The sequence below is a fragment of the Seriola dumerili genome, unplaced genomic scaffold (genome assembly GCF_002260705.1).
Source record: "Seriola dumerili isolate Sdu_G_001 unplaced genomic scaffold, Sdu_1.0 BDQW01000331.1, whole genome shotgun sequence".
Taxonomy (NCBI): Eukaryota; Metazoa; Chordata; class Actinopteri; order Carangiformes; family Carangidae; genus Seriola; species Seriola dumerili.
The window spans coordinates 5,792,278-5,819,078 of NW_019174586.1; the positions used below are offsets into that span (position 1 = coordinate 5,792,278).

General features: G+C 38.4%; 1 protein-coding gene across 1 annotated transcript in view; it reads left to right on the top strand.

Moving 5' to 3' along the window:
* The window catches only part of fam13b (family with sequence similarity 13 member B), a 77,127-nt gene that overhangs the window by 10,372 nt on the left and 39,954 nt on the right, over positions 1-26,801 (top strand). The window contains exons 2-6 of the mRNA XM_022759890.1: positions 10,016-10,168; positions 12,968-13,180; positions 18,027-18,239; positions 19,544-19,721; positions 20,326-20,470. Of these exons, the coding sequence (XP_022615611.1) occupies positions 13,015-13,180; positions 18,027-18,239; positions 19,544-19,721; positions 20,326-20,470 (702 nt within the window). The 5' untranslated portion in view covers positions 10,016-10,168; positions 12,968-13,014. The remainder of the gene's footprint in view (positions 1-10,015; positions 10,169-12,967; positions 13,181-18,026; positions 18,240-19,543; positions 19,722-20,325; positions 20,471-26,801) is intronic.

The window sequence follows — 26,801 nt, forward strand, 5'->3', positions numbered from 1 at the left end:
ACTGCTGAGCTGATTTGCATGAAACTTGGTGGATGGAAGCGGCGCAAGCCACGGAAGAAGCCCGTAAATTTTAGGGCAGATCTAGATCATTAACCATGAATTTGAGTTTTCTTCTCTGAAGTCTGGTCTATGTTTTTTTGACATCGGCTTTGGTGGAGGTCTGCACTCTTAGTGTATTTTCGAGTCATATTGCATTTTTTGTCAGACCAACAGTGCAAAACCCAAGCGTGTTCTATTTACTGAAAACAAGTAAAAGCAGCAAATCTCATTTTCTCCAGATCGACTAATTGTTTTTCAGCTCATCTGGACTGGTCTGAGTTTCAAAGTAAATCCTGTTGAAAGGATGGTCTAATAGTTTGAAACGCTTTCTCACTCCTTTTTGTTGCTTTTCAACTTAGACATTGTGATGTAAAGCCACATCTTTTAAAATAATGATTAATTTTGTTGCATGGTCTCTACATCTTCCAAATAAATAAAAGGAAGACTCTGCTAGTTTGGTCAGGGTAAGAGATAACAAGGACTGAAAAAGTCCACATCCCCTGAAGACATGTGCTTATTAATTTATCTCCGACAGGGCTTGGCTGGGAGGAGCAGCTAAACTAGGCTAGGACAGTGAACTGCTGTTACTGATTCAAGGGCAAACACTGGCTTCACTGCCTCATCTTTCTCCCCCCTATTCCTCTCTTTACCTGATTTACTCTTTCTTTCCTGCCACTTCCTTTCTCCCTGCTGCTCTATCTCTAATCTTCCTCTGCCATTCTTTGTCTGTTGCTCTTTAATTCTCCATAACACTGACTCTCCTCCTTTATTCTACCATTCATCTGCATCCTTGCCTCCCAGCTTGACTTGACCTGCTGATGTCAGCCTGCACGAAACAGAACCATTATTTCAAAGCAAATGCTCACCCACAAAGCCGTATCAAGGAAGGTATCAAAAGATAATTTGTGCATTCATTTTGTAACCTTAAATGAATAATTTATTGAGCACTAATTCATAGTTTGATTCCTCATCCTAACTCCTGACCTGAAATTATCCCCCTTTCACTTACTAAATGACAGTATTAATACTAATTGTGCCTAAATATTACAGAAATATTTCCCTGAAATCATTGGTGTGACAATGGAAGTAGTTGTAAATGAGTGTTGTGTAAGGATAGCAAGTGTATTTCACAGTTTTACCCTCAAATCACTATATTCATTCCCTCAGTTTGACTGCATTGTGTTATTGCACTAGTCTCCTTCTCATGCAGTTTCATTGGTTACTACGTGGACATGTTTCAAGTTTAGGCTGTTAAACGCAACGTTGGGTTGTCTTTGGTATTGCTCTCATCATTTTCCCTTGAATTATGTATTTTAGGTTTAAAAAAAATATCAAATTCAAATTTACAAATTAAAATATACATTTTAGGGTTTGAATTATTATAATTTATATCCCATATTCCTGTCCATCTCACTGATATCCTTTCTATCTGCTTACCCCCCATCAGATCTGAGTTTGTTAGATAGTAAAGGCCACTGACTATAAGCAAATGAGACACCATTGATGAGATTACATGTGTCTGAGTGCATTTTGGAAATGGTACAGATAGACAACCAAATGGACAGATTACATGGAAAGTAGACTGTCATGCTAAGTAAACAAAAATAGTGGATAATGTGCACATCCAACCCAGTCGTCTAAAGGTGCAGGAGAAAAAGCAGAAAAAAAGGATGCATGTGTTTGAAATATGTCCTGCATGTGCTACTGTCCTTTCTTCTGGATATGTTGTGTTTTCTCTGTACATAACCTATTGATATGGGTGCTATTTTTTATCATGGGACCTCCTGTTAGTAGGAAGGGTATCACTTTTTGTCCATATTTTGATTGTAATTCTTGTTCCCATGGTTTTTGCATTAAAAAGACCATATAGGTCAAACATCATTGAACATATTTGGGAGCTCAACTATCCTCTCTTTAAATTGACAGATATATTGATAATTAGGAAGACATGCAGGTAAGGGTTAGACAGACGGACACAGAGAGAAAGACAGATTGGCTCAGATATGACTTATGCTGTGCAGTTCGGGTTGGGTTAGCAAAGTTCAAAATATTAGCATTACCTTTGTTTTGCACCTGCTAGCTGCTACAGTTAGTTGATGAATTGATGAGTCAGTCAGGAGAAAGTGACTCAGCAGCTTCTTTGATAATTGATTAATTGTCTCAGTCACTTTTTAAACAAAAAGCCACAGATTGTAATTTTCATCTTCTTTGGTACATAATAAAGGGGATTTTTAAAAATATTTTCTGACAATTTAGAGAAAAAATGATTAATCGATTAATAGTGAAGGTTATTGGAACATTAATCAATAATTATAGTTATTATTACTTGCAGCTCTAATTGAAAATACATAGCCTGATCAGTCACTGGTCGTTTCACTTGCTCTATGTTTTCTTCAGAGTAGTAGTAGAAAAGAACATGATTTGCATTTTCTTCAGTGGATGAATGAGGCTGATGTTTGAATGCTGACCTGCACATTTTAGAGATGTAAAAATAGGTTAATTGAAAAGCTAAGACATCAACATAAAGGTGTATACTAGCTGTTGACAGTGTATGCTTTTCTGGCCACCACCTTAAAATACCAACTATAACTTACCCTCCTAATGTTACGCCTATTGGCTACAAATTGTTTATTTACTGTTGACCTTAGCATCAGGATAGCTATCAGTCCTCACTTCTGGCAGTATACCAAAGGTGAGGACTGTCTGACAGCCGGTCTAATCGTTCATGGCAGACAGCTTAAAATGTGCACAAGCAAGTTTTAAGTCAACTTTTACAACACCTAACCTTAGGGTTTGTCAGGGGTGTTTAACTGTGTCTGTGTTTGTGGGTTTTAACAGGATGTACTTAAAGGAACACTGTAGACCACAGACTTTCATTTGCAGACAGTTTATACTTTGAATCCCCATCCCCCATCTATCAGTGTTTTGTATACAGCAGACTGATACAACTGTGTAGAGTGTAGCTGTGCAACTATGAACACGCAAGCCACTTAGATCAACATAAAACACTAGCTTATTCATAGACTTCCTGTTATACAGGTTCTTGCAAAACAGTTAAACATCAGGGTGGCTTATGTTGGTTGAAAATTAACACATTTCCATGAGGTGACACATTATGAGTAGAATGTATTGTGGATGAATTTCAAGTTAAAAGTCCCAATGTTGTCCCTCCTCTCCAACATCCTTTTTGAAGATACACCGCACTTTCACACTAGACCTGTTGGCAAAGTTTCCCTGAGATAGTATTAATCCAAGGATTTCTTTTAACCAAATTTTATAAATCCCACATTTGTCATATGCTCACTTCCTGTTGTCAGACTCTTGGAGGCAGTTAATATTATTTTCTCCAGTAGGTAGCGTTTTTAAGTCTGTATTTTTGTCTTTTATGCTCTTTGACCTCAGTGACAGTTATAATTCTTGCCTAGTAAAGATGTTGGGAGCAGCTTTGAACTCATCTTGACTCATCATGAGTTGATTTCCTCCGTGGCAGCCAAACACGTTTCGTGAGCTTTCAGAACTCCTGCAGGTTAAACTGGGCCATCAAAACATTTTTCAGGATGATTAACTCTAAAAGAGACAGACATAATGGTCTCGAAGACACTAGCCTAGCAACAACAACCTATGATGCAACACTCGCTGTAGGAGCTGGTGTTACACCGATGCTGTCCTGATGTTGTATGTAATTGTCTTGTCCTCAAATATAATATGATCCTCTCAAACCATTGTTTGTTGCAGCTCTAATCAGGTACTTGTTTCTGTCGGTAGGTTTAAATTTGTATTTGGTTATTGGTTGTTTAAGCAGATGATGTATTGATCTGACTGATGTCTTTAAAACCTTCATTCCATCTGTGACACACAGCAGAAAAGGGTTCAAGTCACATGTCCAGTGATTGATGGAAGAGATTTGTATCAGTTTGTCCTGTGCAGATACAATCTACACTTAACACATCTGCATGCTTTGTTTGTCCTTATGTTACTGGGTTTTTCTTTTAGGCGTATTTGAATGTGACAGGTCATGCTCATACTTCAGAGCACAAGGAAGTTGTGCATTGTGCAGGATCACGGGATCTATGTGTAAAGAATGGACCTGATAACTCAGCATTGTACATATAAGCAGAAGTAGCAGACACTCATTCTCTCCCTGATGGTTATATGGAGATTTAGGGCAGAAGGCAGAGTTCACTGGGTTCTTCTATTGCTCAGAGGTATTTTTCTGCTTGTTTTACCTTCTAAGATTTTAAGTAAACAGACTCACTAGCTCAGAGATCAGGGTTTCTTTTGTTACTAAAAAATATTTTCTCTTTTTATGTTTTAACTTGTGCATTGAATATAATCAAACTGGATTGATTCTTTTCAGCTCTTTTTTTACCCCCTGGGGTTTGTAGGCTTTGATGCAGGAATCTGATCAATTTTAACTTCTGAAGAGGATTCCTGCTGTCCGACCTTTCTGTCTCACTTTTCTGTGTCACTGATTTCAGCTGACCATAACACTGTGGCCAGTGATGATAGAAAATGCAGAGTTCAACTGCTTTGATCTCATTTATTTTTGGCATTTCACAACATGATGCAAGTTGGAGGAAATTTGCTGATTTATTTATAACATCTCGTGAATATTTTATCCTCTTTCTGGTCATGCACTTTCTTTTGATGGAACTGAGGCTTTTGGCAGATCACAGATCAATCATAACAGAGTTTTTGTTCTCATACGTGTTGCATATAAAATTGTCTTCATGAAATATGAACATGTTCTTCCATTTGTTGATGCACTGGGTTTTTGCTTACATTGGCAGTGGCCATTTCAATGATGAATGTTTAATATATAAGGAAAGAGATCTTCAGTTGAACTTGTTTTATTCAGGACATCAGGGTTTGTTTTCTGTTTTCAGTGGAGAGTTTGTCATCATGTCTTCCCTAAATACATCTTGCTTGGTATCTTCTGTTTATTCTGTTCTGTTTCTGTTCTGTTTAGAATATGGCTGTCTGTTCAGTATTCATTTAATTTCACTCATTGTGGAACCAGTGTTTTCCACAATTTCCAGGCCTTTCTAAAGCATGCTTCATAAGGTCATTAAACCTGTTAAAGACTGTTTCCTTTAACTGCTGCACCCTGCACCCTTCATCTCTGGATGTGTGCAGGTGCTGCTTTTAGAAACTGAAATCTGATACAGTAGGCTCATTTAAATTTACTGCTGCTACCTGTGTGGTAGAGGCATTATTTAAAACTTCCTGTGAATCAAGATAGGTACAGATTTCCAAACAGGTCTGTTTCCATAACATACAGTGTGTTCTCTTTCATCTCTTAAAGCTTTTTAGTCAGACTGCCCAATGGCCAGTCTGACTATCGAGGGTTTTATTGTACCTGGGTGATGCGAGTGTGTAGTACCCCAGCAGTCAGAGTGAATATCAATAGGTGATAAAAAATAAAAATCTATCTAACATAATGTTAGCTAGTTAAATCTATCTTTCTCTCTCTACTCTTTCTTTTTCTCTCCTTTCTCTCTCTCTCCCTCTCGCCGTAGCTGGGTGTCACCACTGTATCTGTCGTTTCAAATTAAAAAACCTCTACAGAGTAGTGTAATTGCGACCTTATGACATTACAGCGGCGGCAATAACAATCTGCCACTGCAAAATGTACACAGCAGAAACACTGATGCCCCCCACACACACACACACACTCTACCCCCTGTATACTTTTGTGCTCTGTCTTGTTCTCATATTCTCTGCTGTCCCCTTTCCCTTCTGGTCCTCGTTCTCATTCACTTTCTCTCTCTTAACAGCACTGTTTTAACTTTCTTTCTTTTCCTCCTAACAATGTCCTTCATTGTTGAGCAGGAGGTTGTCAGGCATGATATGTGGGATTAAGACACACAGACCGACAGAAAGAAACACAGACGCAGCTATTCTAGACTGTTCCATTACTGACCAAATCCTTGCTACAGAGGCCTTTTAGGGTCAGTTTTCATGACAGACAAGGCCCTGGTTTGGGAACATTCAGTTCACTAATCTGCGGGTGTCAGTGTACTCGTCTGTCTGATAAAGCTTAGATGTGTTGAGCCTGGCAGTAGCAGGGCCACCCTTGCTTAAAAGATGTATGCACTATGGTACTGTGCTACTTAGGAACTGAAGTTGTTGAGAACAATAACCACTATACAGTATTCAACAAAATGCTATAGTTTTTGTTATCGATTCAGTCAGCTGAGAACAAAACTATCTGGTTTGTTGTACATTTTTGGTTTCAGTAGTAAAGGCCCTTATCCAATACAAGAATTTCAGCTCCAATAGCAGGATTTTCTCTAGCTTTTAAAGAGGCTTACACCCTAGTAGCACCAGTTCAGTTGGTTTTGGAAAGAATAAAGGCTGAAGAATGCCTTTTAGAGGACTAGGCAATCTTTGTGAGCAAACACAATGCTCCTGAATCCCAGATTTACTAATACTAAGTCAACAGAAAAAACATGAAAATAAAGTTTGATTCTTCAGCCAGCAACAAATACAAATCCTGGAGTTGAATCATTTCTCTTTCTTTTCTTTATTTTTACGTTACAAGTGAAAATACTATATTATAATGCTAAGAATGAATGGAATCTGCAGGTGAAAATTAGGTTTTATATCTAGAGCAAGTAAAACTTCTGTTGATGATTTGGATATAATGGCCATTGTTTAACAGAAAAATGACTTTTCCAGAAAGGTATTTACTTAAATTAGTTACTGTATTTTTCCTTAAAAGGGCAGTATAGCATATGAAAAAAATAATTTAGGAGGTGGAGAGAGTAAAAGAAAATCACCTGTATCAGTCGGAGGTGCAGTTTAAAATTCCTCTCAGGTTCATGTGAGTTCACATGTGCTCTTAGCCCCACAAAGACACAGTAGTAAATTAAAGACCGTGACAAGCCATGGCTGAGCAATGCACGCTCAGGTAATGCTAGTGAACTGATTAACTGATTGCTTTTGATTTGACTGAAAAATGATGAGGTGAATGGACCAGGGCAGTTGAGCACCTTGACTCTGCTTGGGTTTTAGAAAGGTTCAAATTAAAGGTTTTTGTTCTGTGTAGTGTGGAGGTATCAACTATAAAAGATGTGTGAATTTTTAAGCAACCTTGGATAGATACTGTACATCTGAATGGAACTACATGTAACATCACACAACCATTATAGCAATGTAGTGTAATATAAAAAACAGTGGCTGTAAATGTTTGACGGCCCCTTTATGATTTCCCGGATAATATAACCGTTTTTAACCACTGACTCACATCTGCCACTGGGCTAAATACGAAACTAGCGATATCATTTAGGGTCATGGCAAGGATTTAGGTTTTATATTAACCAAAGTTTAAATATAAAGTTAATTTTACCGGTAGGGTAAAAGTTCATCTGTTATGAGTGTGGATTTTGTTTTTGTTCATTTTCATACCAAATGAAAATGTTGGACAAAATGAATGGCTAAATAGCTTTTTCCTTCTTGTATATGAAATGTTTGAAGCATTGCATAGACTGCAGTTTATGAGTTTTACAGTTTTCATACCATGGCACAAGGTTTTATTTCCAATTAGTAGTTGCCAAATCTCTCTAAAAAGTGCTTTTTATTGGCTAGAATTATATTGGATCTGTTACTTGGCCATATTAACTGATTGAACGTTGTTTAAGGAGCCTTGGGTAGTGTTGTGATTTAGTGATCAACCTCTTAATGTATGGATAGATGTTTCTAACAGGGTAGAGCAAAGCTTCTGTCCTTTGAAAGGACGACACAGGGAAAGTTAAGGAACAGATAGTTTCTAAGCTCAGCATGTTTTTTAACCCAAAAGTCTGCTCCTCTTGACAAGGAGGTGATGCAGAGCGCTTAAGTAGGTCGGACGGCTTGTGTAACATGCTGCATGAGGATGAATGAAAGAATGAAGGGGACACAAGAGGGTAAAAGGAAAGAAGAGGGAGTGACGGGACAGGGTGTATAGCGGAAAAGCAAGACTGAGAGAGTTGTTCTGGGAAGAGAACGAACACAAAACCTGTCCAGACCCAACCAGGTGCATGTGTGCATATTAAAGACCATGGTTCCTTTCCAGCTCAGTGCTGCATAATCTGTCTCAGAAATGGGCAGCAAGGCTTAAAAGCATCTTGATGGAATGGGCTAATTAAAACAGTCATTTAGACAAATCTTCAGACAAATTGTCTTAAATAAATGTGCTCAGAGTTAGATAGACCAGTACAAACTGATCCATCATCTTTTCCAATCCCTAATCAAACTTTATTTTTAGATTTAAAAAAAAAAACAAATGAGCAAAATAGTCTCACTGCTTCATCAGACTGTGTGTGTGATTCTTTGACTATTCATTTGTTGAATTTATTGATTCATTCATTCTCATGTGGACACTCTTTAGTTTAAGCTTTCTACACTTTTAAATAACTGAAGTTATAAATAACTTGACATTAAGGAATTAAACCAAACACATTTTATATCTCCAGCAAATACATTTTTCCTTCTCTCTCTGCCCCCCTCAGTTTGTGTTGTGTTGTCCATCTCTTTTATTTTTCAGTGTCTTCCTGGCTCCATAACACACTCTAAAATAGAGCTGTGTTGTTAATATTTTACTACATTCCCATATAGACCAGCTAAGTCGACAGGGACAGCCTCAAAGGACAGTTTCTCTCTTCACACACACTTGGACACACAGACTAACACAAATTCACCCCATTTCATCTCACATACACCCTTAACACACACACACATTCACAAACAAACATGAGTGCACATACTGGATAGGTAAGCTTTTTTTGTCTCAGAGCGCTGGTGTGCTTTGAGCAAGAACCTCGTATTCACTGTTGACAGCCTCATCACATTCACATGTATGGCGACCGTAACACCAACACACCTAACATTCTCAGATTCAAAGTGACAGTTTACTTCGGATGGACATGCACAGACATGTAGGACACACACACACACACACATACACTCACACACTCACACACTAGCACAGCTTTCTAGCCTGTGTCAGTTTAATTATTGTGTTCAGTCCTCGAGCTGATTCCTGGACAGCCTGACATCTCAAGCCTCCAAGTAAAGATGGTGAATTTAGAGAGAAATGTGAGGAAAGAAATAAAAGGAAGCAAGAAGAATACAAAAGAGAGGAAAAGGAAAAAAAGGCGGAAGGGGGAGTGCACTCCGAAATCTTTAGCACCAAAAATGAGAAGAAAAGAGACCCACGGTTTATGAATGAAATTGGCTTTAGCTTCTCTCAACCTCTTGAAGGAAGTTTTAATTGGGTTGATTCTGATACAAATTTTAGTGTGAAGGCTGGTCAGTCACTGTTGGGCCGAATGCATGTTTCACTATAAAATCACTGTTACCATGACTACATTGTGGTAGAATAAAAAAGGTTGGAAACGGCTATGTCTAGACTTCATGATTCTATATATTTGCTTTATTTTCTTTGTAGTGTAATTCTTTGCCCTCTTTTTATGCATCACTGGGAACCTCTGTCAAATTCATGAAAAGTTTTTTTTGCATGTGGTTTAGTTTGCATGATTCTTTGTATTAATTCCTTGTTTTGCAGTTACTTCCATTTAAGATAATTGTGTCCATGTGTAAACAGTCTGTAGCCATTATATGAAAGAGGCACAAGCAGTCATTTTGCATTGATGTCGTAACATGATGAATTTTAATTCTATTAGATAAATGTGGATCTTAATATAATGTGAAACAATGTGTGTAATTGTGTATTTTTAATTTGAATGTTGCTGGTGTTACATGATACCCAGTTTACATAAAACAGCTGCTGCTGCTGATACAAACATGTTATGCATCTCTTCTTGTGCATAATATTTGTCAGAGCAAACATTTGACATTTTGTTTTGAGAGCAGCTAATGTAAAAGCTATAGATATTGTGCATATTGAGACGCTTTTCTGCTACATTACAATAGAAGGTACCACCCTGACCCTTTCTTCCTCCCTCCTCTTTCTTTCCTCTCTGTTTCTCCTCAGTGTAGCTAGAAGGGAATCCTGCTAGAGGGATTAGCGGTCCGTCAATGAGGAACTACCGGCTCATCTTCTGCCACAACCTGAAGCAGCCATAGATGGTTCAGTGGTTCACTGGCCAGGGGAGGAGAGGATAGGACACACTTTCACTGCTACACGGTGAGTACACAAACAAACACACACACACACTGGGTTAATTTATTCTGTGATGTGCAAAATGCACAGATTCTGTTACTGCCTCATTGTGGGCCAACATAAACATAATTCTTTTAGTACACGTGCATATGGGCTCATGCATATATGATTTGACTGGTGTTTGTGGTGCTACAATTTAGCTGCTTTAGCTCTCATTAGCTTCACAGACAGAGAGATGTTACACTAAGAAAACAGTTCAGTTTCATTTGTGAACCAGCTTGTGAAACAGCCACAACTCAACAGAACTTCATAATAAACTCCTTCCAATGCAGAGTTACATGCACACTCTAATACAGGCAGTCATTAAACATTTGTGTGTTATATCTAAATGTGCATGAATATTAGAAAAAGCAGAGGTTATGACTTTTTACCACTAGCCAGAATCTGTCACTTATCAGTTATTTACACTTGACAGTTACCTAGCTAGCTGCTAACTACATTTTAAAAGTGACGAGATCCAATCAATGAGATTGTTTACATAAAGAAGGATTCACCACACTGTTGGCCGTTATGAACAGTAAGACATCATAGTTCACTCTGTCTTTTCATACTTTAAAACAATACAGAGTCTTTGGTGTGGCATCTGATCATCTTGAGTGCTTAAACAGCACAGACTAAGTTATACAGAGAGCACATTATCTTGCCCACAGCCAAGAATTTCATTTTGTCCTGTGGCCAACTCACAGAATTAACATCAATTAGCTACAACTGAGCAAATCTGCCAGGAACCATTGTTATTTCAGCCCTCAAAATCAACAGTCACTGGCTGAAAATGTCACTTCTTAAAACTTAAAATTACAGGGAGAATCATCATCTAGCATTAATGTTTAATAACTATTTCAAGCAATGATGTTTATACTGTTAAAAAAATCATAAATAGCTTAGCAATACATATAGTATTATATATCTGTGTGTGTGTATATATATATGTGTATATATATATATATATATATATATATATATATATCCATAAATGTGGAATATATCCAAGGCCTACAAAAACTAAAGTAGTCCATTCGTTCATACAAAACACTCCACAAGTTGAACAACTGAACATAAGCACATCTGAATGCCATGTAAGAAAAACAAAACCTGCACACACCGAGTTAGACATCTAACTTACTGAAACCTCATAGGAAAAAGGCTTCATAAAATGTCTTACTAGCTGACATGTTTTGGTCATGACAAGTTATATAACAAGCTGACCATAAATGCAACAACAAACTGGTTTTAAACTGGTTATCCAGAGAGTAAGAGGAGGAGTAAACAGCTGACCCCTTCAAACAAGTTCAGCTTTGTTCTTAGCACAAAAATCCAGCCCAACATCCCCATATTATTCTGCCTTCCTGCCTGCCTGTCTGTCCATCCATCTGTCTGTCTGTCCCTTTGTGTCATTCTGATGCATGTAACTTTTGAAAAAGAAATGTTTTGTCTGATATTAAAAATAGAAAAAACATTTAAATTAGCTACAGGACAGTGTGCTTGTAATGTATGCCTTTTGTTGTCATTAATGGTAATATTTGGATATCTTTAAAGACCAGTATCTTCTAAAATATACCGTGAGTTGAAATTAACTAGGAATTTTGATAAACATTTGGTGATGTTCCCTTTTCCCCGGATGAGTAGACTGGACACCATCTGCCACTGTTTGCATTCAGATTACTCACCAACCCGACATCATCAAAGTCAAAGTTATGTGCAGTTTCTCTGCTACTTAAGCCACCTTTTCATTTAGCACAGACAGGACACCTGTTTCATGTCTACTTTACTTTACCTAAACTTTGGATCTGTCCTTTTCATCCTGCGATGGCGTGCAGAAATCCTGATTCATCAGCCCTGGCTACGTTTTTCTAGTCTTGACTGACAGGAGGTCTGACATGGTCTTCTTCTGTTGTAGCCCATCTGCCCCAAGATTTAATGTGTTGTTTATTCTCAGATGCTTGTCTGCTCACCATAGTTGTAAACAGTAGTGAGCAGAAAAGCGTTACTGTAGCCTTTCTGTGAACTCAAACCAGTCTAGTCATTTTCCTCTGACCTCTGTCATCATCAAGGCGTGTCTGTCTGCAGGACTGCTACTCACTGGATGTTTTTTGTTTTTGCACCATTCGGAGTAAAAACTCTAGAGACTGTTGTGTGTAAAAATCTCAGGAGATCAGCAATTTTAGAGGCATTCGAACAAGCCCGTCTGGCACAAACATTCCACGGTCAAAGTTACAAGAGATCCCATTGTGATGTTTGATGTGAACATCAACTGAAGCTCCTGACCTGTATCTACAGGATTTTATTAAGTGCTCCTCCTCCACCTATTTTACTTTTTCCATAAGAAACCAGGTGTAAATTTGTATACAGGTCAATATCATTGCTGCTGTCTGTTCTCTCCTTCCTCCTCCTCCTCCCCCTCCCCCTCCTCTTCTTTGTTGGCTAGATGACAGGAGGGGAGGTTCACAGACAGTAATAGTGAGTGAACCAACCACTCCTTTAGGTTTGAGGGTGGTGTGGTCATTTTATTTGTTTGTGAACAGCAGAGGTAGAGAGTTCGCTCAGATCCCTTAATCTTTCCTTTTGTTATCTCGCTGGATCTCCACCTGTCTCGATGATTGTGTTTTCTGCACTTTTTGATTTGCGGTGTGAGTATGAGTGAAGATGAAAAGTGATGTTTTACAACAGACTGCATCCTTCACCAAGGCTCTTATTTTGTAAATCCTTCCATCTCATTTTTTTTGTCTAACCTCCTTCCTTCTGCTTTTTTCTTTCTTTTCGAAGACGTGAGGTCTTGGCGGGTTTGTGGTGAGGAGGAGGAGGAGGAGGCCATGAGGAAGAGCGTGTCTCTGTTGCCAGGCAATGAGGGCGGGAGCTCAGCCAGCACCACACGGGTTTTTGGCGTTCCATTGGAGGAGGTGTCACGCACACACACAATCAGTGGCCACGAGGTTCCTGCACTGGTGAAACACATTGTCGACTACATTGAGGAGCACGGTGAGTGATGGACACACGCACACATACAATTTATAATCACAGCACAAAATATATACAAGCATTCATTAAAATGAAGCTACTTTTCCAAATTGTGAAAAAGATCTTTGCTTTAAATTGTTTTATATCAGGTACATCAATGCCGCAAAATCAGAATTCTGGGTAGTCAATGTTGATAAGGACACAATTTCAGTCAATTCGAATGTCTCTTACACCAAAAAAAAACTTGATGTATCCTGATGCGGTATATTCAGATAACTCAGACACATCCACCCATCTATGGTTGCAGAAATGTAACTAAATGCATTTGAGTCAAATGAGTGTTATCTTCTGTCCTCTTCGCTACCTTTTAAATATAACTTATGAATCGGTGATAGAGGAATTGTTGTCATGTTGTAATAGAGAGTGATAACTGAATTACTAATCTCACTTTAGCAGAGAATATTTGTTGTTAGAGGTTGTTAGAGGTTGTTTCCAGTGTCCTTCATTTACCCTTAATTTAACTTAGTAGAAAACGTTTACATTTTTTTTGTCTCTGTACAGAACATTCAGCTTTATTTGTTTCTTCTGTTCAAGTGTTTGTAACTTTGGAATGAAATTAATGTTTTCACTTCTTCACGAACAAACAGATGAATATATATGCAATAAAATGAACCGACATGCTATTCAGACGTTCACACTCTATAGCCTGACATAGCTGGATACAACCATTAAGTGATGTTATTTCATTTTAGGTGACTTTAACAGGACTAGAAGTTGCTGCAGATTTCAGCCAACTGCTGTTGAACCTTTGTGCATTTGTATTTTGAATTACTATTACTATTTGTGGTCCACTCATCACTTCAAAGTGCATACTCAGTTACATCTAATTGCTTTCTATGTTGTTTCACTCTCCCAAAAACACACCCTGCTGCTGTTGACTTGCCGTGACTGTTCTTGCATCACGATAAATCAAAATATGTCGTTAGTGGAGATCCAGTTTATGCGATAAGATGAACTCTGAATGCATCAGCAAACAGCTCCATGGTTCGCTTCCTTCACCATTACATAACCATTCTGTCAACTGCAGATCCACTTGTGAAAACAGAAGAGCTTAGCAATGGAGAGAGGAAGCTACCAAAGTGTTGGCCCTGTGCCTTTCCCATATCTCCCCCGGAACATTTCTCTTCAAGCCTCGCGGAGCAGGAACGTCAGTCTTATGTCATTTTCTTTATAAGTGCAGGTTAGCAGTTTCAGACTTCTTGTTCTGAAGAATGAGAGGGATACTAATGGTGACTCTGAGCAGACAAAATTGAGTTTTATAACCTAACAAACTACAGCCAGAATTTATCTGCAGTTGGCTGGTAATGGTACTGACTACATAATACTGTCAGTGCCAGTTTTGTAGTGTTACATAGTTTATATAGCTCTTAGCCAGACACCTAACCAGTCCATTTTGTGCTAAGGATGCATTGTTGGTATGAACTTTGGAGAAATTAATAAATCGAGTCAATTAGATTAGTTTTAACTTGTTTCACTAAATCTCATTATCTCTCGTCATTGCCAAATTACTGTACATCTTATATTAGAAAAAAATGCATAGCATATCCATTTGTTTAATTTACTTCCTGTCTCACAGGCGAAGCAATAGCAATAATGTGCCTCCCATAAAGTGCATATGTAATTAATGGTCAGATCATGTAGAGCTCACAAATAAGGCAGATCAACAGGAGCCTGGATGTACTGGACATATCTACATATTATAGAAAGTCATCTAAGTGTGTTATATAGGCCTTTTGATTGGCCCCAGGGTGTAAAAACTAATCAATACATCAGGAAAGGACCTTGAGCACATATATTCAGTGACAAGTTAAACAATAGAGAAAGCTTCCTTTTTCTAATTTACATTCTGAGCGCTGTCAGTCACAAAACAAAGACATTTTCTTGAACAACCTGTCAAGTCACTGGAGGGTTTTTTTTTTTTTTTTTTTTCAAAACTATTGGACGGAAGCTTCACCTTGAGTCTCCTCAAGTGAGCAGTGAAGCAGGTTGGTGGTTTGTTTGACCCGGGGGCTGCTTGCCATATGAGGTTATGTAATAAGTCTTTAATCCTCCTGGGCTCTGCTGGCACATTAATTAGAGCGGTGCTGCCAGTCCAGAAGTTATTCATCCAGTGAAAAGGCCTTAATCTCTCTTATTTAATTTGTGTGCAATGCTTGAGGTTTTAGGAGAAGCAGGGTGTTGAAAATATGAGGTAAAAAGGCAATTTGATGTAAGACAGAGATGGAAAATTGAAAGCACCTGAAGGTGTGTCGGACTAAAGCTGTCGCATCTGTGACAGATTAAATTCCTCACACTGTTTGAACAGGGACCAAATGCATTGGCAGATATTTTTGTGTTCCATAGGACTGAGCATTTTTTTTAAATGTTGAACATCATTGACCACACATGCTGCATGACATTGTGATGTGAAAAGGTATTTTCATGTCACTGATTGTGACTGCAGTTATTTCGTTATACCCACAAGTGAAATCCTGTTGTCAATATTTGCTGTTACACATGTAGGTCATTTTGTGGAGTCCCACAGGACTGCTGTGGAACAGTTGGACTAAAACATTGTGTTATCTGCTGTGGAAATGGATGATCGTTTCATAATCTGCAAATCACAACATTACCGCTTACACATCTTGAAGCTTTGCGTATTGTGTTAATACCCCACCAAGGTTGTTTAGGTAGTCATCATGGCAGTAAATGACTCGCAGTGTGACAGGATCAGCAACAAGTAACAGCACTGGGTGGAAATGAAAAAAGAAAGTAGTCAATTTAGGCCCACTTAAGGTGTCAGTATGTTTCAAAGAGCTTATCCTTGTAGATAAAGCAAATTTTCTGACAATTCGTGCTGACTGTTCTTGACTTCTCTCTGAAGCCTTCTGTTTTCTTTCTTCACACAACTACTTCTATTCACTTTTTGTTTGAACAACCTAGTCATACACTATAAATGCTTTCGAGGGGAGACTGTTTGAAATTGTTATGTCCATTTGTAATTCATCGCATCTCACTCTCTCTATTTCAAGCAGAGTTTTCGCCCAGCCCTTGAGTGTGGCCTGTTGGAACAGGTGTAACATTTTAGACAAGCGAGAAACTCTATAGAAAAACTAGTTTGTTTGAAGCATATTGAACCCTTTAGGCTCCTCTCATTACCTGTTTTCTTCTGGAACCAACCAAAAATATAACCCAACATGTCTGCATTCTTATTTGACAGCCAGTGTTTTTACCTCACACTACCAGAGATTTGTTTCGTGAAACATTTGCAGGGATAAAGTCAAGCTAGGAGTAGCTAAGAATTAATGGAATAGGTTTTGTGGACAAGCATGATTTTTCCATCTAAAAAACTGAGAATAGTGGAATTATATTGCTGTACACATACTTAATATATATATGCATGTTGTAAATTTTCATTTATTTGAATTTGTGCAGTGTGACCAGTAGTTATTAAAGTAGCTACCAGCAATAGTAGTTGGAGCTGTAGAAAGCGACAAAAAAAATGTTTTCCAAGAGATTCATGTGACAACACAGTACATAATACAAACATTCATAGCATTATGAAGCTGAACAGATAATGTGTTACGCAAAGGAGGAAAAACGCAATAGTTAAAAAACAAAAAATGTTATAAAACTGGTTCAAGCCCTGACAAAACTCACTGATGCATTTGGTTTATCCTTTTCATCAAAAGCACTCAGTGATGTTGTCATACTCAGGAATGATAAGACTCAGTGTGGTCATGCTTCTATTTTTTCATACAGATAAGGGAGGAGTCCACATACACAAATGCATCACGGACACACAGCTCCTTGTACTTCTATCCTTATGTTGACCTTATGTAAACAATGTACAAGTGCAGAGTCTGGATCTTTCTATGTCTGCATTTCTAGAACAAAGAAGTTATGACAACAAATGCTTCTGGATCCATTACCATTCCAAAAGTTACAGAGAAATTCAACTACCTTTTACCTAAAGTTGGAGAACTCTGCTGGTTTATCCTCTGTAGCCTTCAATTTCTCATAATCCATTACATGTCAAACAATCATTTCATCAATTCCCAAGCTGAGAAATATCATATGGCTCTGCTTTATTCACCAGTTATTTCTGCTTGTTAGCCCCTTCGTGGATATTAATTAATTAGCTAAACTGTATTGCTAGAGATATATTAACCATTCATTTCTGCCAGTTGTCAATCATCTTCCAAAATCATATGTCACACTGTAAATTGATATCAAAAAACTTTCCCCTGTTCACCATGGGTGTTAACACTCTGATGGCCATAAGAGGGCAGATTCCCAGTTATAACTTGGTGGTAAATTTTACAAAGTGACTAAGACCCTTTGAATGCATCATTACTTTTTGACTCAGTTTTAGCCAGCAGGTTTTCTGAGCTCAAGCACTCAAAGACAATAGCCATTTTTAGCAGCCAAGGCGTCCTTATACCAGAAAAGATAGATAGTACACCGGTCAGAATAAGTTGCAGAATAAACTTGCATGCCGACCTGATATATCACTTTTATATCACTGGTGTTAATGCCAGGCCTCAGCAACAACCAAACCTTAGAGATTTAAACGTAAATGCAGGTGGCTTGTTAACAGAGTGAATGTTTGTGGACACAAATATGAGCAGGTTGTGCAGAGGAATGGAGAAAAACGTTTAATTGAAAAACAAGGACGTTGGGTCAATAACCAACCCAAGCTCAGAAAATATTAAAATATTGAAATTATATAACAATATACATTATATATATATATATAAGGTAACTGAGTCAGTAGTACAAATATTAATAGTTATCTAGCAGTAATTATTGCTCTATGCGTCATCAGGTCATCTGGACCTGGAGGGGCTCTTCCTGGTTAATGGCAACGCAGAGCGTGTGGATTGGCTGCGTCAGCGCTACGACAGTGGTGAAGAGGTGGAGCTAGAGAAGGAGGCAGACCTGGCATCAGCGGTCAGTTTGCTCCGACTCTTCCTGCAGGAGCTTCCTGAGCCCGTTATACCAACAGCGATACAGGGACACATACTACAGCTACACCAAGGTGTGTGACATGGATGTCTTATCCACTTCTAATGCTGTTCTGTATATTTCTCTACTCGCTCACCTCACCCTCTTTCTCTTTTTATCCACTCTGAAACACACAACTAATGTTTTTTGCTCTGTCTCAAGATTATTTCATACATTTATCTTTGCGTGTTGCAGAAATTGAGCGTTTTTATGCTGCCATTTTGTACTTGCCAATAGAAAAAGAGAGGCGACCACAACTATGAAACACACACTATTGTCCACCATTTCTGGATTTCCTCCAAGTTGACTTTACATTTTGTTAACCTGTTATGACTGTGGCCATGGAGGCAGATGTTGGTTATCTAAGCTGTGAATACACAGTACAGGGGTGAGGTCACTAAATGAAGCGGAAACGTGCTAAAACAAACTCTTTCTTAACAAGTATCTGAACAGTCTGTGTGTGTTTGTCTCGCTACTATTTTGAGGTTTACTTATCTCTCCTTTTCTTTATACTGTCTATCTCTGCCTCTGCTGTCTCAGGTTGTGTTAATCAGAGTTGCTTTCTTCCGATTGTCATTTATTCTTTTGCTTTAGATGTTTTTGCAATTTTTGGAAAAACTAGAAAAAGATGATCATGATCATTGCTTGTATTTTGGATTATATAATTAATGGCACTGACTAAAATCAGATGGAATAGTCAACTAATCAAGAGTTAAGTTATAAAAGTGGATGACACCTAATCACTACCACAAATCTCCCGTTTTCACATTTGCTCAGTTTCCTTTTCTGTCTCTGCTCTTTGCCCTGTCCTCTTTTGCATCTGAGTCTATCAGAGATAATCTACTCTAATCCCCTTGTCATGATGATGATGATGGTTGTTCCTGTTGCTGTCATGCAGATTACAGCAGTAGGGGTGTTTTCTGGGCTCTCTATGTCATATCATTCACTTCTCATTCTATTATAGCACTACTGTACTACATAAAGGATTATAATGTTTCACTCCATTTCACCTTTCTCAGAGGATTGAACACAGTCTTAACGTGTCTGCACACCCTCACTAAATAAGAATTTTTAAGGTCAACTGTGAAGCAACACGAAGGACTTGATAACCTATAATTCACTCCAGAGTATCTCCAAGTAAACTAATGAAGCAGCGCTGTGTAGCGCTGCGTGCTGCATGTATAAAGTGTACTTGTGCTAATGATGATTATAAACCAGCACCCTTTTTGCAGTAAAACTAATTACAGCAATAACTGAGTAGAGATGTTGACTGCAGTGAAGGTTATGAAAATGTTAATAGTCACATTTAATCATAAATCTGTCTTTAAACATTCCCAGAGTACAGTAATGAAGAGGAGCTGTGTAGAAACTTGAAGTACCTGCTGCAGCAGCTTCCCCAGCTGAACTACGGCCTGTTGCGTTTCCTGTGCCGCTTCCTGGCCAGTGTGGCATCACTTCAGCAGGAGAGCTGGAACGTTGGGGCGCTGGCCGCCGTCTTCGGACCAGACATCTTCCAGTAAGATCATAATCATCATAATCGTGATTAACCTCACTCACTGTTCCCTTAGACCTAAAAATAATCTAAATCTAAAGTTACTTATAATTTTACTAAGGTCCAGACAGGTTGTCCTCCTTTTTGTATTGTTTACACCCATATTTCTGCACATAAACTAGTCATTTACAGTATCAAAACTCTCCAGTTTATCGTTATGCATTGGAAATAAAATCATGTAGTGCAAATTGGCCCATATCATCAAATCATCAGAAAGGGGAATCAAGAGAACAAGATTGCTGGTCTGGAAAAAACTGATTTTGCTGCAGCCTTACAAGTGACACCACAGTTAATGCAGCCAGTGATTGGACTGACAGCAGCACGGCCATGCTCCCTTCATTTTATTCTGATCAAGCAAAGATCTATGTGTGGAAATATGTAATTTTACACAATTTTAACAAGATCCAGATTAGTAAGAAATATGTGTATTTGGGTATACACATAAACATACAAACTGAGGCACACATAGGCACTTTCGCATATGTTTATTCAGCTACTGGAATTATTTAACATCCTCTGCGTGGCATTGCACAGCCAATAAAACTCCTCTCTCATCTTCCATCTGCAGTCTGTCATCAGAAGGAGAGGACCTTCGGGACCAGGAGTCTGTCAGCAGAGTCCTGGCAGAGCTGTTAGACAACCAGGAGGGCCTATTCGACTCAGAGGACGATGACGTCTCCACTACGAACGACTACAGCTCCATTAATGAACAGGTACTGCCCATATGCTTTGTTTCTAACTTCTAACATCTTCTCTAGATGTGACATGATATGATATGATATGATATAATATGATATGATATGATAAGTCTTTTGATTGAATTCATGACATTTCCAAATCTTTTAGTGGTAGAATGGTGAAATGGGGTAAATTTTGTTTAAGCTATCATAGCAAAACATTTCATCACAGAGAGTCCTTTTTTAGTTTGTTTAGTTTAGTTTAGTTAGTTTTTAAGCAGGAAACGATAAATGTCTTTGAACTGCTGATATATTAACTGACAAATAAAATAAAAATGTGGGAAAATTTACAATAAAACACTACCATAGGGAGTAAAACATAATATAGACATTTTCGGAAGGCTGTTTGTTGAGTGAAAATTGTGACATTATAAATACATTAATTCACTGTCAACATTCTTGACATAATAGCGAAGAAGTCGAAATTCTCATCAAAATCCTCTTTGTCCTCCCCTCTTGGTCTTTTTTTCTTCCCCTTTGTTCAAATATTAGAATGTGGCATTTAACTGTGCCAGGGCCAGGGGTGAAATTCCTTCTGGGTTGACATACAGAGAAAACAGACAAATCCTTCTCTAAAAAGTGAAAGATTAAAGTTTTGGTATGCCATTAGACTGTTAACAATACACACCAAACTCACGCCTGCTTTGTGGAAAAAGAAAGGCCCATAATAACAGATTTACCAGCGAGAGACGGCTGATAAAGCTGAGTAATGTGGCGTGAAAAGGTTTTAGATATCTTTGAATCAACTGATGAATCATCTGTGTTATTTAACACATCCTTTGCTCTGTGAATTTGTTAACCTTCGCTTCAATTTAAACTTCAGATTTCAGAAACAGAATCTTGGTTTGAGGTTTTTAGTTTATATACGTATCATTAATTGAAATTTTTGGCACAGCCCAGCAGTAGATGTAACACCTAGTAGTGATTACTGCTGCTACAGTATTTTGGATATATTAAAAGATCAGGCTACATTAGCATACATGTCTACAGATACTCATACTGAATGACTTCATCCAGGCTAATTAACTAATTGCAGTGGGTCAGGCAGAACTTGTGTTGTACAGGAATGTGAGTAACGTTGATATTGAGTTGTACTCACCTCCTCTAGGTTATGTTGTACAGTGCATAGTTCTTCCGTCAACAAAATAGTCTAAAAATAACTCAAGAAGAACCCCATCCAAACACACTACCCACACACACTGACTGTACACATTGAAGAAACTCTTTGGCTTTGTCCTATTACACATTCCAGTCGTTGCTTTAGACCTACACTGAACACACAGATCGTGACTGGCAGACTAAACAAACTCAAAGGCATTTCCCCTGTTACCCAGCAACACAACCTCACCATCGTACCAACAGTGCAAAGAGTGGCATAGTTAACCTTTAACTTTACAGTGGTCTGATTACATTGTATTATTATATCAAAAAGTATACACAAACACAATAATTACAAGATAACTCTTGATTGGTATCACACGTTGCCTTTCCACTGGAATTCCTGTCACATTTAAGATCGCATTCTCCAACGCAGCAGACATATTGTATTAAAAGGCTACAGTCATTGTGAAAGAAAGAAGCGAAACCTTATTATCTACAATAGGTCAACTTTCCTAAACATCTGATTGCCTTCTTTATTCCCTCTCCTTCACCAATTCCTTCCTTTTTATACATTTTTTTGCAAGTTTGATGTCTATTTTAGTTTTTTCTATTATGAGTCATATCCTTCCTTTATTCATGAAAAAGATCTAAGCTCTAAAAATCTAATCAAAGCTCTGGCTTGCTAATATTGGTTGATTGAAATAGAGCTCAGTACAACAATAAGCTAAAGTAGAGATTTCTTCCATGCAACTCATTGAATTTCATTTTTATTTTCCAAATTAAATTTCCTTATCTTTCCTGGTTTTTCTGTCTGTCTCCAGTTGTAAATTTTAGTGTCTGGACTGTCAAACGAACGAGAATATAACATTACCCAGAGACAGAATGACAAAAGGAGCAAAATAAGAGGAAGCAGACAAAGAGAGTGAGAAAAATCTACGAAGACAAATCATCTGTGCAGCGATCTCGGTGTCTTATGTAAGAGAAAGGGCAAAAAGTAGGTGGTTTAGAGAGGTAGAGGGAGAGGAAGCAGACTGGAAGATGGAGGAGAAATGCAGAGAGTGCAGAGAGAGAAGAGGAAGAAAGACATGAAGGGAGAGATGGTGAGGGAGGGGTGGGATAAGAAAAGAAGCTGATGATGATGTAACCATGCAACTCACACCTACAGCCCCTGGACTACACTGGGAATGGTTCTCTGTGCGAACAAACGCTCATGATTGGGATTATCTCCCACACACACACACACGCTTCATGCTTTGAGTTAAGCCTTGAATCAGACTTAGGAGTTAAAAAATGCCTCACAGAGGTCAGAAGAATCCAAATGAACTACAATTGAATGCAACAATTGAATTACAAAGAATGGACAATTCACGTTTTAAGAAATGGGGAGACGATGTAAGTGATGGAAGGGAATCTCAACAGAGAATCAGTGAGAAAGATGAAGACAGTTGTTGTTCTGTGGCATGTCTGGGCATAACTTTGAAACTCAATGAGGCTGGCGTGGATCAGTGAACAATGTGAAGTGCCAAACTGGATTTTGGCCTGAAAATCAGTGGAATTATTGTTTAGGCCAGATTGAAACTTTGCTGAGGCTTGTTGTTGCTGCTATCATGATACCCAGTGGATGTGTTTGTTTTGATTCAGTGCCTGAAAAATCTTTTCACTGCTGGGGTAACAGGACAGAGCGAGGGGGAAAAAAAAAACTAAAATTGAAAATCATTACTTATTTGTTTTAGATAAGAGTATAAAATTTCACCATCTCTGTACGCTCAGTAATGAGACAGGCCGTGATGTTTTTGGCCTAGCTTGGAACAAGGGCTGGATTGTCGGAGAGTCAGTTTTGATTCCTTAGCACACATTTTCTCAGGATGAACTGCAGGAGGAAAACACAGCGTAGTTGTAATCATCTACGTTACGTCCTGTTGCATTATGAAGCAACATGTTCTCATTTGAATTATACAGTCCACACTGTAAGTGTTTTGACAGTTACACATTTTTGCTCTTCAGGCTCTGCTTGAATAAAATAATGGATACTTGAGTAGGTTTACTTCAATATTGAAAGAGCTGTGTGGGAGATGTAGCTCTTTTAGCACATAATTCCCAAAAGTTAGGGGTTCAAAAGTAATTGGACAGATACATGTGAAATCATCATCATGTTTAATATTTTGTGGAAAAGCCTGTGGAGTCCATGACTGCCTGCAGTCTTTGACCCACAGACGTCAGCAAACGCTTTGTATCTTTCCTGGTGATGCTCTCCCTTCACTTTTTGCTTGTTGTGGGGTCTCTCTGCCTTTAGTCTGGTTTTCAGGAAGTGGAATGCAGCTCAGTTGGGCTGAGGTCAGGTGATTGACAGCCAGTCAAAGTTATTCCACCTCTTCACACTGAAAAGCTCTTTGGTATGTTTAGGATCGTTGTCTGCTGAATGATGAAATGTCATCCAATGGCTTTTGATGCCTTTGGCTGAATCTGAGCATATAATGCATCTGTATACATCTGCATTCATTCAGCAGTGAAATGATCAATAAATGCCAGTGTGCCACTTCAAATGGCAGCTATACATGCCCAAGCCATAGCAGAAGCAGCACCATGTTTGACAGATGAGGTTGTTGCATTGGTTCATGAGCTGCTCCATTTTTTTTCTCCACACCTTCCTATTTTGATAGAGGTTGATTTTTGTGTCATCAGTCCATAGATCTTTGTTCCAGAACTTTACCGGGTTCTTTTGTGTTTTTTTGTGCAACCTGGCCTGTGTGTTTTTGAGGTCTATCAGTGGCTTGCATCTTGTGGTGAATCCTCTGCAGTTATGGTCATTAAGTCTTCTCTTGATTGTCTGCCTACATCCTGGAAAGCATTTTCAACTTGCTGAATGATTTGCTGCTTACCCACAAGACTTGTGGTCTTCAGTCTTTTTTCTTTTTTTTTAGCCTCATTATTATCTTCTTCACGTGCAAGGCCACCTCTTTACTCCTCATTATGACAGACAGCTCCACCTCCATCTGCAGTACAGTACAGTACCAGTGTGTAGTGAACATGAAGAAGAGCAGACTGTCCTTTCTTAAAGGTCATATAGTTGTGTTTTGGGGCTGCTGTTATCTTGGTTGTAGAGAAATCAAAACATGGCTTGTAGGCTTGATGTGATTTGGCCACTGAATCTCAGGTCTGTGCCTCTGAAGCCCCTTTTAGACATGTACCTTGTTACATAAATGTGATGGCAATTTTGCGTCAGTCATGTCTGACCCAGAGAGTCATTCTTATGTAAAAGTCACAATGGTAATCTTACTAGCTCAAATCAGGCACTGCATTAACGTAAAAGCACAGGAGCACAAGGTCAAATATGCACACAGAGAAATTAAACGCACACTGACTATCTAGCGAAACACTTCACATGCAACATCTGAGCAATTAGAGAAAGAGCTCTTGTTACTTCTTGTTATTCTATTCTTATGTGTCACTGTACAGTGTAAAATAGGCAAAATCCTCTAAATAAATGATAGAACTGATGAGACAATTTAATTGTAAATTTATTGCATTTATTGTGAGAATAGGACTCATGTCCCTTGTGCACATAATAGTCATTAATTCAGTTCAACTGCAAAATAAGTTTAAATACATCAGTGATTCAGCCTGTGAGGAAAGGATGAACATTTTTCTTGGTTCATTTCATTACTTTTCAACTCACTGCTGTCCTCAAGCAGTGATATTACACCCTCTCACACAACAGGTGCCAAATATTGAACAAGGGGTCTGAATAAAGGCATAAGCAACATTAATGTACTGCCCACTTATGTCTGAATGATCAAAAGCCATCACGTTAACAGCTAGATGAAGCCAGCAGTGTTATGTATTTCATGTCTGGAAAGGGCTTCAGTGGCAGCTTCAGTAGCCTGCTAACACAAGACTGTCTGTGGTTCGTCTGCTTAATGAATTAGTCTCTTAATGAAAGCCTTATTTTTCCAGGTCTGTTAGTTCAACCTTAGCAGATAAATGAATCAGGATGTGCCCTATTACTTTGCCTGTGCCAACTTAGTCAAGTGCTTCTGGACCTGAGCCATGTTACAGATGCTACAGTGAATGTATCACTGTACCTTGGACTATTGACATGAATTGGAACTGGGTGAATGGACAAATGTTACAAATACCAGGTTTCACAATTTTCAGAAGCAGGTAACATCTTATATAGGTTGAGGTATATAAACCTACAGGATCCAGTGTCAAAGTGATAAGCTGTTCAGCAATAACCTATTTAGGTTGGAACATGGGAGTTATTTAAGGAGGAGGTGATGGCCTAGTTGGACAGCCGAGGAGATGTATAATGTCTCTCTAAGGGGGACATATAATATGAACACACACTCCCACAAATATTTTTTTCATCAACCACATACCCAGACTGTTGATGTATTTACTTTGACTGCATGCTATGAGTAGTCAGAGGGAATCTGAGTGTCTGTAAATCAGTTGCCAACACATTTGGAGGTTAGGATGAAAGCTACATCACACAGCCCACTCACTGCAGGAACATTAGGCCAGAGGACTTATCTCCAGTGGTACTGCTGCAAGTAAACAGTACAGTCACACAGGCAAGGATGAGCAAGAAAACACTGAGAGGAGAAGAAAAACAGTTTGGAGCTTTACACGTTTTTTTTTTTTTTTTCATCAGTGCTTAAATTCTGCCACTTGAAAACAAACATGTTAATTTCGAAGACAAATATTCGTCAAATAACACTCAATCGGATGCCTCGCTGTTTTGCAAGTAGTCTGTAGTTTAAAACTTGATCTCTCCTCAAACTCAGATACAAAATAAGTGAATAAAAATAAAGAATTATTTTTTCATCTATTAGCAGCTCAGTATTTTTTTCGGTATTCATTTATGTGATTTAAGCCTTAGTCAATGATGTCAGTCATTTTCAGAGACATTCCTCCGTCAGCCAAACACAGTATGTCTAATGGTGCAGCAGGGCCAGTACTGATTGGATAATATGTTAATATATGTATGTTAGATCAGAGATGATTGTCAGAAATGGGTAGATGGACAGACTGATTGACTGAATAGCTGACAACCTAAAGGTTTTTGTTTTTTTGGGGTTTTTGCAACGAAACTGTTTGAATACAATATTGACATAGGTTTGTGAGGCAAAAACTAGTCTGGCAGTGAACAGTTTAACATATTGATCATAGGGGATTAGAACGTAACAAAAAAGGAAGTGCAAAA